The sequence below is a fragment of the Malaclemys terrapin genome, chromosome 8 (assembly GCF_027887155.1).
Source record: "Malaclemys terrapin pileata isolate rMalTer1 chromosome 8, rMalTer1.hap1, whole genome shotgun sequence".
Lineage (NCBI taxonomy): Eukaryota > Metazoa > Chordata > Testudines > Emydidae > Malaclemys > Malaclemys terrapin.
In genome coordinates, this window is record NC_071512.1 from 54,061,927 (window position 1) to 54,075,349 (window position 13,423).

General features: G+C 44.2%; 1 protein-coding gene across 1 annotated transcript in view; it reads right to left on the bottom strand.

The window, feature by feature from the left end:
• ACBD6 (acyl-CoA binding domain containing 6) overlaps positions 1 to 13,423 on the bottom strand; it is a 149,992-nt gene that overhangs the window by 76,223 nt on the left and 60,346 nt on the right. Inside the window, exon 5 of the mRNA XM_054038229.1 lies at positions 3,842 to 3,947. Coding sequence (XP_053894204.1) covers positions 3,842 to 3,947 — 106 coding nt within the window. The remainder of the gene's footprint in view (positions 1 to 3,841; positions 3,948 to 13,423) is intronic.

Below are 13,423 nucleotides of genomic sequence, written 5' to 3' on the forward strand. Positions count from 1 at the left end.
CCCAGATCTGAAGAGGGCTCTGTGAAGCTCGAAAGCATGTCCCTTCCACCAACAGAAGTTGGTCCAATAAAAGAGATTACCCCACCTACCTTGTCTCTCTCAAATCCTGAGACTGACATGGCTACAACAGTACGGCAAAAATTTAAAATGTATATCCATTTGAAGTAACAGTATCAAGCTGGTTCAGCTGCACAAGAGACTTATCTTTTGGACGTGGTTAGACACATTTGCACCATAACATTAAACTGATTAATAAAATTATAAGACTATGTCTGCATATGCTTTTGGCATACCAAAGGTTCAACAGATACTCTGTTCTAAAAGACTTCAGCTGAGCTGCAGGATAGAGAAAATAAATTAGTCTCCTGCTTGTGGAGAAGGAATGTGGTTTAAAAAAAAACAGCAGGGGGGTTTTCGACTCATTAAAAATATAGTGACATTTTGGTATTCATGAAAATGAGAGACTAATAGTACCATTTAGAACCAAGCACAGTGTAGATGGATGCTAACCAAACTTCATAATGCTCTGCCAAAGCACTTGTATGTGTAACCAACACGAAGGTCAAAATGCTTGAAGCTGCCAGTCTTGTCTATCTTAGGGTTTGGACCAGTGGCAATTTTTCTGTGAAATTCTCTAATGTAGAGAAGGATTTCATAATATGATGTTGAAAACTCCTCTTGATGATGAATAATAGATAATGCTTACTAACGGCCATACACAAAGAGCTGTGTAATTTCTAAACATTTCTTTCCTCACTGAAAGATGCATCTCCTTTGAAGAAAACTACTCTGGGTTACATCCTCAGCTGCAACTGAGATATACTCACTTCATCTGAAGATGGGACATAGGTGGCTTTCAGCCAAAGCTGGGGCTCTCCAGTAGGTAGGGGCTGTCCCAACCCCTCACCACAACTTTGAGCAGCCCTGGGGGCTGCATGTGGACAAGGGAGATCCAGTGGACATAGTGTACTTAGATTTCCAGAAAGCCTTTGACAAGGTCCCTAACCAAAGGCTCTTACGTAAATTAAGTTGTCAAGGGATAAAAGGGAAGGTCCTTTCATGGATTGAGAACTGGTTAAAAGACCGGGAACAAAGGGTAGGAATTAATGGTAAATTCTCAGAATGGAGAGGGATAACTAGTGGTGTTCCCCAAGTGTCAGTCCTCGGACCAATCCTATTCAGCTTATTTATAAATGATCTGGAGAAAGGGGTAACCAGTGAGGTGGCAAAGTTTGCAGATGATACTAAACTGCTCAAGATAGTTAAGACCAAAGCAGACTGTGATGAACTTCAAAAAGATCTCACAAAACTAAGTGATTGGGCAACAAAATGGCAAATGAAATTTAATGTGGATAAATGTAAAGTACTGCACATTGGAAAAAATAACCCCAACTATATATACAATATGATGGGGGCTAATTTAGCTACAAGAAGTCAGGAAAAAGATCTTGGAGTCATCGTGGATAGTTCTCTGAAGATGTCCGCACAGTGTGCAGAGGCGGTCAAAAAAGCAAACAGGATGTTAGGGATCATTAAAAAGGGGATAGAGAATAAGACTGAGAATATATTATTGCCCTTATATAAATCAATGGTATGCCCACATCTCGAATACTGCGTACAGATGTGGTCTCCTCATCTCAAAAAAGAGAAAGGTTCTAGAAAAGGTTCAGAAAAGGGCAACTAAAATGATTAGGGGTTTGGAACGGGTCCCATATGAGAAGAGATTAAAGAGGCTAGGACTCTTCAGCTTGGAAAAGAGGAGACTAAGGGGGGATATGATAGAGGTATATAAAATCATGAGTGATGTGGTGAAAGTGGATAAGGAAAAGTTGTTTATTTATTCCCATAATACAAGAACTAGGGGTCACCAAATGAAATTAATAGGGAGCAGGTTTAAAACAAATACAAGGAAGTTCTTCTTCACACAGCGCACAGTCAACTTGTGGAACTCCTTACCTGAGGAGGTTGTGAAGGCTAGGATTATAACAGCGTTTAAAAGAGAACTGGATAAATTCATGGTGATTAAGTCCATTAATGGCTATTAGCCAGGATGGGTAAGGAATGGTGTTCCTAGCCTCTGTTTGTCAGAGGATGGAGATGGATGGCAGGAGAGAGATCACTTGATCATTGCCTGTTGGTCCACTCCCTCTGGGGCACCTGGCATTGGCCACTGTCGGTAGACAGGATACTGGGCTAGATGGACCTTTGGTCTGACCTGGTACGACCGTTCTTATGAGGCCCTAAGTTTTTACAATGTGCTAACTCAGAAATGGCCCAAGAAAATTATACCAAACTTTTAAAGGAATTGTGATCTTTTCAAATAACAAGCTTCTGGCTGAGAACAAGGATGGTAAATTTTACCACAAAGGGGAACTTTCAGGGAGCTATAAGCTTCTGGAAGATGAGGAATATAAAAGAGTGCCCCTTCAGTCAGAATAAAATAATACTAGTGTGAAGCAGTAATACACTGACTGCTCAAACCACAAGATCTCAAAAGTGATTTCTTTATTACTAAACTACACTGCAGTTAGTGAGAGCAGCTCTGCTATTTCTGGGCTTACAACGTACACTGGCTGTTTAACTTTGTAACTTGTAATCACTAGCAGGATTGATGGAGCTCAGTGGTGCTGTTGTTACAGTGCCTCTGCATGGCAAACAGTCTCAGTTCATTTAATCTATGATGTGAAATTCCAACCCTGATTTTACCCTCCCTCCCTTTCCCCCTAAAAATTAATTCACATCAATTCCTGATTAATAATAAAAGGCCCTGCCATCAGCATTCAGAGCCCCAGCCGGGGCTGTCATGGCTCAGAGGGCAGAAATCTGCTTAGAGCTACAGGAGAACCCAACTGAATTTGTGGCGTCTCAGTCTATGAATGTGTAAGCACTTCATCTGTTCGCCAAAACACAATGCACTGGGAAGCAGTGAGTAAAGGTAGCTGTATGTATTATGGAGCAGGGCTAGGTGGCAGTGTATAAGGGTTGAAACCAATGTGACAAAGATGGGAGATCATTAGTTACAGACTGATTGAACAACAGAAGTGTATGTGTCCATTCAAGTGTTTGCTTTTACAATAAATATTTGTACTGAAAAATAAGACCATTTGTAATATAGATACTCATTTCTTTCTTGATGCTGTTGTCAAATTACTAGTCAAGGTTATGTTAGTTCTTTCCCAGCTTTGGGATGTTGCTTTGACTCTGATTCTTGCTTCAAGGGCTTGCAAACAGGAAAAGCACTGGATGGTGGTCACACTTTTAATCAAGCTGACAAACCTAGAATTGTACTTTCGCCTTCTGTCTGGCTAACCGAGGAGAGACAATGACAAGTTCCAATATTAAGTACTCTCCAGCTTTTCTGATCTAAGGCTGTGTAGCTATGGATGGAATCACAGGTGCCCAGACTAGTTTATCTTGAGTGCACTGGCAGACACCACTCACTGGCCAATTCCAAACAAAAAAAGCCATTTTTTCCTACTTTTGTTGAACCAGGCTCATTGTATTGAAAGGGAAAGGGCTACTGGGCACCAATGTGGCTCTGTTAAGCTCTTATTTTGAGTCCCAGCTGGCATTTTCAAGATACTGCAAGAAGGAAGCATCCTGGCACTGATATGACATTATTGTTAGTAAGTCCATACTACTAAAATCCCAGCTGAAACTGGAATGGAATTGCTGTTTGTTTTCAAATGGAATACATTGCTATCTCAACCAGTAGATGTTTGGCCAACTATTTAGCACCTGTCTTATAACAATTCTAAATTGGGAATTTAGAAAAAGGTCTGGGGTGGTGAATTAAAACACAAAACCAACAGAGGATCAATGGGCTACTTTTTCACCATACCTCTTCATCTTTCATATTCACGTCCACTTTTTTTGATTGTATGGCTTTGGTTACATGGTCAATGTTGTTTTCTCTGCAGTAATCAAATATGTTCTTGTCTTCCTCCCTAATTAGGAAACAAAAGCAAAAAAAGGTGTCTTATTGGATAACACAAAGGCTACACACATTAGATGCTAGCTGTGCTGCAGACACACTCATTTCAATAGTATCACTGCAGAGGAACAGATTTCCATTGTTTTGCATGATGACTAATCCGTTTTGCCAATATAAGATAGCTCAGCCTACTTCTCTAAAAAACACAAGTTGGTTTGAACAATATTCTGCAAGAAAAAGACACGTATACTTAATCCAATAAACTCCCACAAAGAACCTGGAATGTAAGACCATGTGAGACAAATTCAGCCTTGGCATAAGTCATTTCAAATCCTACCGATTACATCAAGGCAAAATATGGTCCTTTTCTTTTCTCAGCGACGTATGCAAATCCCCATATAAATGTCACGCGCCTTTTCTAACCTCCTCCTCCTATCATCGCTGGTGGCAGAGACAGAAAACTTTCTACTTTAGAATCATCCTCCTGTCTGCCAGATTCCTTCGCTGAGGTGTCTGGGACACTATAATTCACTACAATGAAGTGACAAATCTGGCAAGAGGAAAGACTGGATAACTCTGAAGAGAAAAGATTCCATATGCACATATCTCTTGGCCACCAATAACTGGAAAGGGGATTCAAGGAAAATGACATTTTAATATTGTTTATGGGGTTCTCCGTCATCTCACAATTCTTGACAGGCTTCACATTATAACAACATACACCATTAAGTGGAAGAGGGCCTGGATCCCCCTGACTCCCAGCAACATCGGTGTGTGTGTGTCAAATAGAAGACGGTGTTCAAGAAAGAAACCAAGATTCTCACTCTTCCAAAGAATCAGGTACACTGTCTCTGCCATGCAGACAGGGCCGGCTCCAGGCACCAGCCAAGCAAGCTCGTGCTTGGGGCGGCAGATTCCAAGGGGCGGCATTCTGGCTGCCCCCCCCCTTTTTTTTTTTGGTTTGCCGCTCCGGCCGCCCTGTAGGGGGCGGCGGCGCGGAGGAGGGGAGTGCCCTGCAGCAAACTCGGCAGGGCAGTCCATGTCCTTCCCTCCCAGCTGACCGGAGCGGCGCAGAGCCCTCCCAGCAGGCGGCGCAGTGGGAGGGGCCGCGTGGCGAGTGCCCCGCTGAAGCCCTGGCAGCCCCCCTTCTCTCTCTCTCCCCCGCTCCCTCTCCGCTAGACCAGGTGCATACTCCTCTGCACGTCTGCAGTGCAGGGAGTCCCCCTGCACCCTGGCTCTGGCCACCCTGCAGGGTTCTTTTTTTTTTTTTTTTTTTTTTTGCTTTGCCGCACCGGCCGCCCTGCAGGGTTTTTGTTTTTTTTCCCCCCCTGCTTTGCTGCTCCGGCCACCCCGCAGGTGTTTTGTGTGTGTGTGTGCACTTTGCCGCTCCGGCCGCCCATAGGTGTTGTGTGTGTGTGCTTTGCCGCTCTGGCCGCCCCGTAGGTGTTGTGGGTGTGGGTGTGTGTGCGCTTTGCCACTCCGGCCACCCCGCAGGTGTTTTTTTTGTGTGTGTGTGTGTGTGTGTGTGCACGCGCGCTTTGCCGCTGCAGCTGCCCTGCAGGTGGATTTTTTGGGTTTTTTTGCTTTGCCACTCCGGCCCCCCCGCAGTATTTTTGTTTGGTTGGTTTTTTTGTTTGTTTTTTTTTGCTTGGGGCAGCAAAAAAGCCAGAGCCGGCCCTGCATGCAGAACAGATAGAGCCCTGAAAGTCTGCAGATATCCACTGTATATCTGCTGATATTTGCACCCATGGACCGTTCGTGCAGATCAGATGCATATACAAATTTTGTATCCACGCAGGGCTCTAGGAATAGGAACTGACTTTGTGACCCAAAATGAGACCACTCCTTGGGCTGCTTTGCTGAAACATTATTTAAAGTTGTGGTCACACATTCTTTGGGGAAACGTTTCAAAGTGATATGCAAAGACTTCATATTTCACCCTGCAAATTCCACTGACGTACAATGGGAGTTGCCCAGGTAAATCCCAAGCCATGATTATGAACATTTATTGCCTTAAGTCCAATGCACGCTGAAGGCCCATTTGTCATCCTCCATCATGCACACCTTACTGCAGGACATAATAAAGCTCTTCCATGCTGCCGTAAGGGGCTGTAAAATGTCTTGTTAACTCTGTTAGCAACACTGTTTCATATTGGCTGGTAAGAACAGAAGACTTAATATGTTGTAACAGGCCACTGTATCACTCCTATCATTTAAAGATCTATTTATAACTCAAATATCTGCAGCACCTTAACTTGCAGATTCCCCTGCACGTTAACAGGCCTGAGTGAATGTGCATCTGCTTTCTGTCACAGAAGCTGGGCATCAGCTAGTTTCAACCAAAGCCACTGATCTGAGAACACAGTCGAGCTTTGTGTCAATCTTGCAAATACAGAGCAGTGTAAATGCAGTTAGCCAGAGTGATCATTCATAGACTCACAAAAGAAATACCGGTAGTCAGAGCCCTTGTGACACTCCAAGGATCTCACAAAGGCCTTGTCTACACACTTTATCTATACCAGTACAAGCCCCTAGTATGAACGCAGTTATGCCAGTATGGCTACGTCTTCACTACCCGCCTGAATCGGCGGGTAGAAATCAATCTCTCGGGGATCGAATCATCGCGTCTCGTCGGGCCGCGACAATCCCCGAATCGACGCTTGTACTCCACCAGCGCAGGTAGGAGTAAGCGCCGTCGACGGGGGAGCCGCAGAGGTCGATTTGCCGCCGTCCTCACAGCGGGGTAAGTCGGCTTGGATACGTCGAATTCAGCTACGCTATTCGCGTAACTGAATTTGCGTATCTTAAATCGACCCCCCCCCCATAGTGAGGACGTAGCCTATGGAAAGGAGAATAAGCTTATCCTGGAATAAGCACTTTTATACCAGTACAACTGTGTCCACGCTAGGAGGAGTGTATCTGTATAGCTAGTTTGGTTAAAAAAAAATAAAAATCACAGCCCTAACTGAAATCTATTTGTTGACCAGGCCAAAGTAACCTGCCTCTACTACAGGATGCTTGACAGTGCTGCAAGAGTTAATAAAAGAAGCTGGTTAGATTTTCCATTATACATCCCTAATTTCCAGTTAATTAGTTGCAGTATACGGTTCATCTAGAGGAAGAGCAGTAGAACGCAAATACAGCTTTGTCTCAAAGGAAGCTCTTTATGGGAATGGAGAACTTGTTGGGGTCAGGTCATAGCCAATGGGGAGTTCATTAGTTTGGGTGCCACTATAGCAGAACAGAAGATCTACCCGTTATCATAAGACAGCTTCAGGAAGAATAATCCCATGGTGTCAGAATGCAACAGTTCTTAGTTTATCTGTGAGCAGTGCACTGATTGCCATCTCTTGGAAGACCAATGATCAATAATAAAGTAAAATAAAAAATAAAATGTATCTGCATTACAGTCCAATGGGACACTAAAAGAAACACCTGAAACTTGTGCCTTCTGACCTGTGCTCCAAAAGAAATGTATGCAGTGTAATTGTAGCCATGTCCGTGCCAGGATATTGGAAAGACAAGTTGGGGGAGGTGATATGTTTCACTGGACCAACTTCTATTGGTGAGAGAGACAAGCTTTCTCTCTCACCAACAGAAGTTGGTCCAAAAAAAGATATCATCTCACCCATCTTGTCTCCCCAAAAGAAATGAAAATACAGAGAAATTCTAATGCCATATACTACAGCTCTGAACTCCGGGGCAACGAACTGACATGCTGAAATAAGTATGGTCAATGCAGAACAAGCAGAGCTCAAAGGAAGCAATTTTTACTTTACTTTTTTGTTTTTTTGTACTTTGTTGTGAATTATGCTTTGTTCCTTGTTCCTCAGCTCACAATTTCTTTTTGCTCCCTCCGTGCCAATGAAGCAGTTAAAAAAAGAAAGCGCTGATCCTGAGCTCCTGCTGTAGAAAAAGTGCCAGGACTCACTTCCACTGACCTCCGGCTCACTTTGAACATTGCCTTTTTGGTATCTCACTCCTCTGCTTTGCATGCAAAGAATTCTTTCCTCGATCTTGGATGCATGGCACGCTGTTGTTGACTAGAAAGGTTCAAGGTCTGATAGTTCATCTATAGGACTTGTATTTGGGAATGTTAAAAGATACTCCTCTGACTTCTGATCAGGTCTTAGATGAACAGTCTTCAGTGTACTAGTCTGTGTGCTAAACAAACTCCCAAGCAATAACCACTGCTTCATTAGATACAATCACTAAGTGCTCAACTTCTAAAAAATTCCTATTGATAGCTGAATAGCAGCTATACACTTTTTCACTTGATTAAGAGAAAGGCACCATTAATGTTTAACATTTTGGCTCTATCAGCAGCTTTTCTCTTTGGTTCACAGAAAAGAAATCCAAGTATATTATTTTTTATACAAGAGATCAGGTCTACACTAGAAAAGTTATACTGATATAGCTGTGTCATTGAGGATTGTCATCTTTTACCAGTATAAGCTCTAATGTGGATACAGTTATACCAGTACAGCTTATGCTGATTCCCAAAAGGCATAAGCTTTACCAATATAAGTACTGTTATACCCATATAAACCTCTTAGCGTGGATGCAACTGGCAAAACTTTCTAGTGTAGACCAGCCCAGAGCAACTTCCCAATAAGATCTACAACTCTCTCCCAAGGATGCTTGGGCCTCGTCTACCTACACAGGGGCAAGTGACCGGCATAGCTATTCCAGAATAATTATTCCATGATAGTATCAAAGGGGTAGCCGTGTTAGTCTGGATCTGTAAAAGCAGCAGAGTCCTGTTAGTCTATAAGGTGCCACAGGACTCTTTGCTGCTATTCCATGATAGTTAGTCCTGTATGATTTAGCTCTTCCAGAATAACTTCCCTGTATGGATGACACGTATTCCAGAATAAAGTCACTTATTTTGGAAGAGTGTCCACATTGGGGAATTATTCTGGAATTGCTATAGTGGAATAGTTATTCTGGAATAGCTATGCTAGTCAATTTCCCATATAGTCATGCCCTTTTGAAATTAAGCGTTTCCACTTGAATTTGCCAAAAATAATTTGAGCTCTCCACCCACCCAAAAATATTCTACAAATGAATGCTCAAAATTGCTAAAAGCCTGATTCAGATAGATGGATGGAAGGAAAGTGTGTATTAGTCCCAATGAAGACATCTTAAGTCTTTATGTAATTATTTTGTTTCCTATGCATCTCAGACATGAGAAAAGTAGATCTAACCCCTCACGTGCTTATATGTTTTCACATATACAGGAAGGGGGAGGTCCCGGATGACTGGAAAAAGGCTAATGTAGTGCCCATCTTTAAAAAAGGGAAGGAGGAGGAGGATCCGGGGAACTACAGGCCAGTCAGCCTCACCTCAGTCCCTAGAAAAATCATGGAGCAGGTCCTCAAGGAATCAATTCTGAAGCACTTAGAGGAGAAGAAAGTGATCAGGAACAGTCAGCATGGATTCACCAAGGGCAAGTCATGCCTGACTAACCTAATTGCCTTCTATGAGGAGATAAATGACTCTGTGGATGAGGGGAAAGCAGTGGACGTGTTATTCCTTGACTTTAGCAAAGCCTTTGATACGGTCTCCCACAGAATTCTTGCCACCAAGTTAAAGAAATATAGGCTGGATGAATGGACTATAAGGTGGATAGAAAGCTAGCTAGATTGTTGGGCTCAACGGGTAGTGATCAATGGCTCCATGTCTAGTTGGCAGCCCGTTTCAAGCGGAGTACCCCAAGGGTCGGTCCTGGGGACGGTTTTGTTCAATATCTTCATTAATGATCTGGAGGATGGCGTGGACTGCACTCTCAGCAAGTTCGCAGATGACACTAAACTGGGAGTGGTAGACACGCTGGAGGGTAGGGATAGGATACAGAGGGACCGAGACAAATTAGACGATTGGGCCAAAAGAAACCTGATGAGGTTCAACAAGGACAAGTGCAAAGTCCTGCACTTAGGACAGAAGAATCCCATGCACTGTTACAGACTAGGGACCGAATGGCTAGGAAGCAGTTCTGCAGAAAAGGACCTAGGGGTTGCAGTGGACGAGAAGCTGGATATGAATCAACAGTGTGCCCTTGTTGCCAAGAAGGCTAATGGCATTTTGGGCTGTATAAGTAGGGGCATTGCCAGCAGATCAAGGGGCATGATCATTCCCCTCTATTCGACATTGGTGAGGCCTCATCTGAAGTACTGTGTCCAGTTTTGGGCACCACACTACAAGAAGGATGTGGAAAAATTGGAAAGAGTCCAGTGGAGGGCAACAAAAATGATTAGGGGGCTGAAGCACATGACTTACGAGGAGAGGCTGAGGGAACTGGGATTGTTTCTTCTGCAGAAGAGAAGAATGAGGGGGGATTTGATAGCTGCTTTCAACTACCTGAAAGGGGGTTCCAAAGAGGATGGATCTAGACTGTTCTCAGTGGTAGCAGATGAGAGAACAAGGAGTAATGGTCTTAAGTTGCAGTGGGGGAGGTTTAGGTTGGATATTAGGAAAAACTTTTTCACTAGGAGGGTGGTGTAGCACTGGAATGGTTACCTAGAGAGGTGGTGGAATCTCCTTCCTTAGAAGTTTTTAAGGTCAGGCTTGACAAAGCCCTGGCTGGGATGATTTAGTTGGGAATTGGTCCTACTTTGAGCAGGGGGTTGGACTAGATGACCTCCTGAGGTCCCTTCCAACCCTGATATTCTATGATTCTATGACACCAAATAAAAAAAAAAGGAGAGAACCCAAAAGAGGTTTTGGCTTTAGAGAAATTGGGTTCTTGAGGGATCAATAATGGAAACCAGAGGCTCTCACCTCCATGGCTTGAACCAAATGCAGATGAAGACTGGTATTATTAATTTGTTACGTGCTGATATGGTGTTCAAGGTTGTACAAGACACAGATAAGGGATGGGATACACAACGGGAGCTCCAGGTGGGGAGAGTTGGAATGGTGAGGGTTTGGCTTTTTCCTGATTATTTATTTTTACTGAAAAATAGTAGTGTTTGAATGTGTGAAATAAGTAGCTGTGTTCAGTTCAATCCCTAGTCGATATCTGTACAGTCCACAAATGACACTGATACCCTGGGTGGCAGATTCAGCAGAGGCATCAAGAAATATGCATGGAGCCTAGAGGTCAGTTGAGAAGCAAAGCATATGAGCAGAGTATGGTGGGAAACATTGCACTGTTGCTGCCTGAGTGGTACTGATGATAAATGAAAGATTTAAAACACTACCTCTGTCAATCTGATACCTTTCACCCACATTAAATTACAAAAGCTGACAGATAACACTTAATTTACTGTTTGTAGGTATCTTAAAGACCACAAAACTCGAGTTCATAGAAATGCACATTGCTTATTACTGAAAAGGTGCAGAAGAGATAGGAAAGCTGTGAAATGGGAGCTGTAGTTTTGCTTCCCTCTGTAGATTATTTCTATAATGTTAGCCATCTTCCTAATATTACTGATCCAATAAAGGTCAGCTGGAGCCAGTGTCTGTTTAAAGTTGACTGCAAAGTTGTGCCCTTTTGTTTCCTTATGATAGACAAAGGAAGCTCCAAAAAGAGTTCCCCCCCCCCCCACCCTCCTACACACACTATTGAAAAAAGAAAAAAAGGTGTTTTTCCACACTTCACTCCCACTACCACACCACCTTAGAAGTACCAGGAATGTCAAGTCTAATCTTCACTGGAAGCAGTAGATGTGGCGTGGGAATTTCCTCAGCTTTTAAAAGACAGGATGTGACAGGTCAACTGAATCTTAGGCCTTGTCTACACTGCCACTTTACAGCGCTGCAACGTTCTTGTTCAGGAGTGTGAAAAAAACCTCCCCTAAGCGCTGCATGTTTCAGCGCTGTAAAGTGACAGTGTAGACAGTAGCTGGTAGCTACTCCCCTCATGGGGGTGGGTTTTGTACAGCGCTGGGAGAGCTCTCTCACAGGCTGGTGCCGCAACTACACAGCCACATTAAAGCACTGCCGTGGCAGCGCTTTAACGTTGCTAGTGAAGACATACCCTTAAGTAGATCTTTTCTTCCAACTCTTTACAAGGTATTTGAATTAAACAGCTGTTAAACCAAAGATTTTTGACAGAGCTTGAATAAAAATAATTTGCTGTCTATTAACCAGGCTTTACTTCAGGGAATCTCAAACTCAAATCACGACGAAGGCCACATGAGGACGAGTACATTGGCCGGAGAGCCACATCAGACACCTTTTCATATAAAGGTACAAATGTCCCCCCTCCCCGCTGCCCCCGGCTCTGCCCCCACTCCACCCCTTCCACGAGGCCCTGCCCCACCTCTTCTCATCCCTGCCCCGCCCCCATTCCAACCCCTTCCCCAAAGTCCCCACCCCAACTCCACCCCTCCTTGCCCCATTCCAATCCCTTCCCCAAATCCCCACTCCTGTCCTGCCTCTTCTCTGCCTCCTCCCCTGAGCGCACAGCTCCCCGCTCCTCCCCCTCTCCTGGAAAGCGCTAAGCACCGCCTAACAGCTGTTGGGCGGTGGGAAGCGCCTGGAGGTAGACAGAGGAGCAGGGACGCAGCGCGCTGGAGCGGGAGGGGGGAGCTTGGCAGCCGCAGGAAATAACTCTGGTGCGGGGGGCATAGGGAGCTTGGCAGGCTGCAGCAAATAACGTCGCAGGCCGCATGTTTGAGATCCCTGCTTTACTTCCTCATACTGGCTCTCTAGTCATCCATAGAGACTTCCAGGGGAAAAAAAGAATAGAAAATACTTAAATTTCTTATGTTAAAAAAAAGTATATGGAACTTCTCTTCTTCCAGGGCTTTCAGACCTTTCTACATCAGAAAGAGCAACTCCCAGTCTTCTCCGCCATTGCAGGCCATCTTTAAAACAAAGCAGCAAACAGATGCTCATGCTCCATCACTATCAGTGTCCTTCCCCCTTTCTGTGAACTGATCGAAAATGGCTTTATGCAGAAAGATTTGGTTGAAGCACGCCACCTTGCCCAGGAAGAGCCTGTGTGCTGCAAACAGGTGGCTTTGCCTGTCTGCTTGGCACAATGCCGCTGAGCATACTGAAGCTCAATGAAGCACAGAGGTAGGCGACCATGGGAGCCAGGAGACACTTGCAACAGTTACTGTTTAAGTCAAGGCCCTCTCACCCCAAGGGACCCATTTTCACATAATCTATAATTATCTCTTCGCTTTAATCGCCTCATCACTTTGGAGGCTCTCCTGGGCACAGGAAGAGGAAAAGCTCATTAACTGAACCTTTTCTCCTCTCTCCAGCCACCCTTAGCTTTTAATTGCTTGGTGTTGTTATTATCTATCAGTGCAACTGGGATCATTTTCATAAGAAAAGGTGGTGGGAGGAAGGGAGGCAGGCATGTGTCCCTGAGGTATGCACCACAGACAAACCTTTGCTTTCTCAATTATTTATGCCAGCTGAGGTTTTACAGGCTGAATAAATCCATAACTCAAGTTTATTCTGAAGAGTCAGGTTTCCTCTGGGGAGGTGTTGCCCACTTGCCTGCACACTACTGTGCTGTCCTCAGAGAGC